The sequence below is a fragment of the Stegodyphus dumicola genome, chromosome 7 (genome assembly GCF_044657685.1).
Source record: "Stegodyphus dumicola isolate Sdum_Otavi_A_Nest chromosome 7, ASM4465768v1".
NCBI classification, from domain to species: Eukaryota; Metazoa; Arthropoda; class Arachnida; order Araneae; family Eresidae; genus Stegodyphus; species Stegodyphus dumicola.
In genome coordinates, this window is record NC_140774.1 from 156,678,313 (window position 1) to 156,684,743 (window position 6,431).

Consider the following 6,431-nt stretch of genomic DNA (forward strand, 5'->3'; position numbering starts at 1 on the left):
ATGATTCATTATTTCATAAATTACGATTTCATATTTTTAACTTTATAATTTCTACATGCCATCTTACTAGATTTGAACTGATGGTCTAATATCCGGAAAATACCAAATCTAGAACCTCGGAAGTCTCGAGAGTCTGGATCTGGGACTTTGTACTGAATAAAAAATGGTTATTCTTTTCTTGAAGTTTCATGAATCAATAGGGTTGCCACCATTTAGTTAGATTTTTCATCAAAGTTTATGTTTTCTGCCTTGTTAACAGCAAAGAACAATTTTTTTTAGAATTTACTTCTGGTATACATTCCTATGTGTATGCATTTTTAAATGAGTTAATAAAATATAATTTAACTTTTTTTTTAATAACAGTAATAAAACGATACTGAATTAAAATAATATAATGAGAAAAACAAGAAAGTTACTATTTTAAGTACTTTTAACACATTTTCTGAAGTGCTGAATCTTATTTTTATCTAGGTCATTTTACAACCTGATACTTTGTATGAGAGAATACAGTATTGTTTTGAAAATGACAGTTTTGATAGCATTCCTGATTTTGTTACATACTATGTAGGCAGCAAATGTCCCTTATCTGCTAGCTCTGGTGCTATTATCAGTCGACCTATTAATCGTACCATGCCTTTGTCGTATTATGCATCACGTTATGGAATTCAGTGTCAGATGCATTATGCAGCTAAAGCATTAGAGAAAATTCCTACATCACCCTTAAGCTGTGATAATAATTTTGTCAGTCAATCAGTGCATGCTGCAGACATAGAAAATCCGAAATCCATACCAAATATAGAGAAGGAAAGCAGTGACAGCACAAGTGAAAACAAAACAAAAAACACAAATTTAAATCCATGGCCAGCTTTAACAAGAGTAGGAAGTGATCCTATGCTCAGTCCAAATACAGAAAGACGAAGATTTGAACACAGACCAAATTCAGGAACATTCAGTTCTGATATAGTGAAGGCAATTTCTTTAAAAGTGGAAGATAAACCACCTCCTAAACCAAGTCGAGTTCCATCTAGAAAATGTGTTCAGCGACCTATGGTTCTGAAACGGCGACAGCAGTCTGTTGATGAGACTGATGAAAGTTCTCAAAGTCCTATTCCTATCCCCAGTGTTTCATTATCACATGCTTATTTACGACAAACATCAGAAACTCGTTTTTCATTTTTGGATCGGCCAAGCATTTCAGATGATGGTTCAGTGCCCGATATGGAAATAACAGAGAATTCTTTTACGATACCCATACTTCATCCGCCATCTATCTTTGAGCCTCAGACTTTCAGAACACCTTTACTCACATCTGAAAATACACCTCTAGAAGGCACAGTATTGTCCAGAATAAGAGAAGCATTGCTTTCCAATGCATCTAAAATTTCGGCATTTCATTTGACAAGAGTGGATCTTGAAATAGCGAGAAATTTTCAAGAATTAGACTTGAGCCTTGGTGTAACAAATGGACTGGAACTACTTTTGCTTCCACAAGGTGAACAGTTGCAGAAAGATTTATTAGAAAGGTTAAGTATTATTTTGTTAATGTTTATAATCATAAAAATTTTATAATATTTGATTCTTAGTGGTGTAACAAAATGCTTTTTACAAATTTAATTCAATATCCTGCGCTACATAAAGTAAATGTGAAGTATTATTATTTACTGTTAAAGCACAAATGCAAATTATATTTAGGTCTTTTGAAAAAATTATATGCTGTGAATTTTGTAGATTTTTGAATTATTCTAAACCACATTTTGGATTTTTTTCAAAAGTATGCACAACATTTATGACTACTTGAGATTCTTCTGAGTCTAAATATAATTAAATCCTATGTATATTTTAGTTGGATGTACTTTCATTAGACTTATTAAAATATGTATTTGATAAATACAATGAAAACATGATCAACAAATATTTGATGCTAAGATGTTATATCTGGAGTATAAAAAAATCTGAAGAATTCAAATATACATATTTTCAAATTAAAATATTTTACATAGCCATGCTCCAGCATATGACGGCATAAAATAAATGTAGTATGTCTCATAATGTCATTTTAAATGGGTTAAGAGCAGTTAAATTTGGAGCCCAGAATGGAACTTGATACATTTTTGGCAAAATAATGTGGTGGTGGTTAGGCATATATGGTTAAACTTTTGAACAGGTCTTGACTTGTTCAAGATTGCATCTCTCTGCAAATGAAGGTAGGAAGTACTGTCACAAATAGTGGCATTATGCATCAACAGAGTCCCATCACTAGCAGCGTCAGAAAACAAAACCTCTCCACACTTGCCCAGTGCCTCAGAATTAGACTTCTTTCTACAGACAATTTCTGAAAACAATTTTTTTAGCTGGCAGATGACTCTCTATTTAGAACTGGGAACATAACTTTTGAGGCCCTATCAGCCTCTGTTAAAAGATTGTGTTTAAAAAAAAATTATGTTTTGCCCACGAAAATGCTTTTTTTTTTTCATTTACTGAATCATAATCACCAAGGATTTTCTGTTATTTTGAATAAGCTTTATGCCTTATCACATAACTTATTGCGTACAACCTGATCTATGCATTTAGTTTGCAGTTCTGTATCTGTTCTTAGTGAGATTGATCTTTCTTGTGTGCTACAGCAAGATAGAGCAATCTTATATAATTTTATAGCTGCTTGAATGCAAATGAATAAGAACCCCTCTGATCTCAAGAGCCTAAATTAGCTATTTCATTCGTAACAAAGTAATCCTTTCAGACTTGTAGTTAGTAGTGTTTTTATGCTGCTGGATCCAATGTTGCATTATTATGGACAATAACTCAGCAAAGTGTGTCACATTAGTTCCAGACAAGAAATTGCGGTATGATATAGAATCAGTGCCATATGATGTGAGTGAAGGTTGCTAGACTAAATGGATCTTTAATTTTAGCTCATAAGGATAAACTATTATGTTAAATATTTACCTCAATATAAAGATATCTTTTATGGTTGTTGTTTAATAAACAGAAATAATACAATTTCTTTAAAAAGTACATTTCTCAAAAATATGAACTGGCATTGTTAAAAATTGAAGACCTCTTTCTCCATGAAGTGAATAAGTTATTTTGCTTGATCTAGAACTGAAAGCATGAAGATATTTGTGGCAGTCACCATTTTAACCACACCTGGAATTGAAGACAGAGTGAAGATTTTGAACAAATGGATTGAAATAGCCATTGAAACAAAAACTACACTAGGAAATTTTTATGGCTTTGCATCAGTGATGCTGGGTCTCACAATACCAGAGGTAATTAAAAGAAACTTTTATCTTTTAAAAAGTATATTAATTTCATTTGCTTGAAAATTGCAAAACATTTTATGCTGGAAAAATAATTCTGTACTGCTGTGCAATATATTGCATTAGAAATGGGATGTTCATGACTTCACACAATCTTGAATCCATGATCACAGAACATAATAATAAGGGTTGTTCACACTGGAGTTTATCTAAGATAGTGGAGCTGGTTCTGTTTGTTAACTAGCTCTATTATACATGAAATTCATATTTTTCAACTTTTCAAAAAAAAAAATAAATAAAAATTCTGAAAGGTTTCAGATTTTAAATTACATCCAAAGGGGCATTTTTTTTTTTTTTTTTTTCATTTTGTGTGTTACCTTTATTTATTAAATATCATGTTCTTTACACTTAAACTATAAAATTCAGTTCAAGAGCAATATCGCAAAATAATTTTAAAATGAGCATATCTTTAATTTCTGAAGACAGTCTTGCACGCTGGAGATAAAAATGTTTTTTTCTGTACAACGTTGTCATTGCTCGCTTTGAAATCCTTGAGTTTGTTAATCAAAAATTCGTTAAAGTTTTGCAAAATATGAAACTGATAATAAAACAAATCCCAAATTTCAAATTTGGGCTTCCAGATGTCCATATTTGCAGGAGGTTTACGTTACTCAAAATTTGATGGGTCTAGATACCGTTGTTTTATCACAATGCGAGAAACATACACACATTTATGCAGATTCTTCATTATTTAATTTCTTTAAATATAATACAGGGCAATAATCCTGGCTCATAAAAGAGGCAAGAGATCTTAGTGACGGTAATAATAATCAAATTACTTTTGACAATGCAAATGCTATTGCAAGGTATCGACTTGGAGGAAATATCATAAAAAAGACTACCAGATTTGTGAAATTAATGCTAATTGAGCCATCGTATAAACTAAACTTAGAACCTTACATTTTTAGTGTATGAAGATAAAAAGAGCCATTCCTGCAATAAATGTGACAAAATGGTATTAAGTCCTTGCCATATTTTTGACTGATCTTATGATCCTTGATTTTTCTTGAAAAATATCCTTTTGATCCTCAGCAGCTTTATTCTGGGAACACCAGAGATAGCCATCTGCATCTTATCCACACATGATCCTTTGTGATCAATTTTGGGTTCTTATAGACATGACACCACCATCAACACTATCTTTATGAATAAGTTCTTGGCTTAAACACTTGAGCCAATCGTCAGTGTTGGAACTCAGGCTTAGGTCAGGACTGGGACATTCCAGCAATGTTGGCAGGAATGGAACAGATGTCGTGGGAACTAAAATAACCATAAACTATCAGGAAAGCTTTGTAATTGGCATTGAATAGAGTAACTTCAAAAGAAGGCAAGCCCATAGTAAGCAACATGACTGATCTTCCTTGTATACTGCTAGCCATTAAAATTGCAACACCATAAAGGAAAGCAAATACCAAAAAGATATTTATTGCACATAGAAACAGTATGGCATGAAGAAAAAAATGATTAAATTTGTAAGCATTTTGGAAGTTTACAGGGATATGAAATTAGTAGAAACATCTGCCACTCCTAGCAGCTAACTCCTTACCCCATTAAGGCATGGAGTCAAACTGGGCTTGGATGACCAAAATGAGCAACTCATTGCATGATGCTTCAAGTCCATGCAACACTTATTATTGTGTACAACAATAACACAACATTTTAGCTGGAGAGGGTTGGCGGGCCAGTCTTTCAGAAACCCACAACCAAATGTTTTCAGTTTGTGACAGATCTGGAGATTCTGCAGGCCAGGGCAGCTCAATCGAATACCCTGTGTATCAAGGAAGGTCAGAATATGACATGCAACATGTGGTCTTGCATTATCTTGTTGAAACATGGACTTTGGGTGCCTTGAACATAGGGCACAACCACTGGATGTAAGATGTCAGAAATGTACCCATCTGTGTTCAAATTACCATTTATTTGAACTAGAGATGTGCATATCGTGTACCCAATGGCTGCCCAAACCATCACACCAGGTGCAGGGCCCATATGCCGATATCAAATGCAAGCAGGTGACGTATGGTCTTCTCGGATACTCTCGACACGTAGAACCGGGACTTGTTTGAAAAGGCAAAATTGTGCCACTCCTGTACCCAGCTTTGCCGTTTTGTCACACTAGAGTCGCTGTGTCTCTCTATGCTGCACTGGCAAGGGAAGCTGAAGTAATGGTCATGCTCCTGCAAACGTCAATGCACCTTACAAGCTAATACTGGGTGTACTGCAAACATGCCCATTTCCTGACTAATGGTCCATGATGTGGTCGTACGGTTTTGCAAGGCTGACTTCACAATATGTCTGTCCTCTCTGGCACTAGTCATGAGAGGGGGTTGAAATCTTGCATACCTTTCAGTATGACTCTCAGCAATCCATTGATTCCATATTCACATGACAGTGGTTGGATGTCGACCAGTGCGACCGGCGATATCACGGAACGATAATCTACACTTTCAGTAGGCAATGATCCTGCCCCTATCAAATTTTGAAACTTGCTGGTAAGCATTTCCTCTTCTTATTCAAGGCATAACACAATATTCTGAGCAAACTCCAACTTTACAAAGCACTTTCCGAATTAGAAATCCCCTACACAACTCTTCTTTTATGCAGTGCCTTCAGATGTCATTTCTCCCTCCTGCGTTGTCTAAATGCGCTGAAATACTAATCATTTGCACAGTCTAACTTCTTCCTTTCATGTGATTTTGACGTTTGTCAGATCATTCCTTCCTGGTGTTGCAAGTTTAATGGCCTGCTGTGTAGGTCTTCGTGACATCTTTTTCAGCCATCACAGTTTATAGGAAATTGTAGGTTTCCAGAATTTGTGAAAAAGTAAATTTTTTGTATAATTAAAATTCTGAAAATTTACAAAAACATTAAATATTTAAATGCATACAAGAGTATTATAGATGACTTTGCTCATATCTTCAAAATGTTTGTTCTGTGTACAAGGAGTGAGCTGCTCATGATCCTTTTCATTATATAAACTATTTAATACACGCAATCTCATTTTGTTTGATGTTTATATATTTACTTATGTTTCCATATTTCTGATATTGTAAGAATCCATAAACTGTAAGATTTCATAAAAAGTTTTATATCTTTGTTTTTTATTTGTAG

General features: G+C 34.1%; 1 protein-coding gene across 2 annotated transcripts in view; it reads left to right on the forward strand.

Moving 5' to 3' along the window:
- The window catches only part of LOC118199179 (breast cancer anti-estrogen resistance protein 3 homolog), a 38,187-nt gene that overhangs the window by 25,932 nt on the left and 5,824 nt on the right, over nt 1-6,431 (forward strand). For both annotated transcript variants that reach the window (XM_035370982.2, XM_035370980.2), the window contains exons 7-8: nt 472-1,523; nt 3,101-3,269. In XM_035370982.2, the coding sequence (XP_035226873.2) occupies nt 472-1,523; nt 3,101-3,269 (1,221 nt within the window). The remainder of the gene's footprint in view (nt 1-471; nt 1,524-3,100; nt 3,270-6,431) is intronic.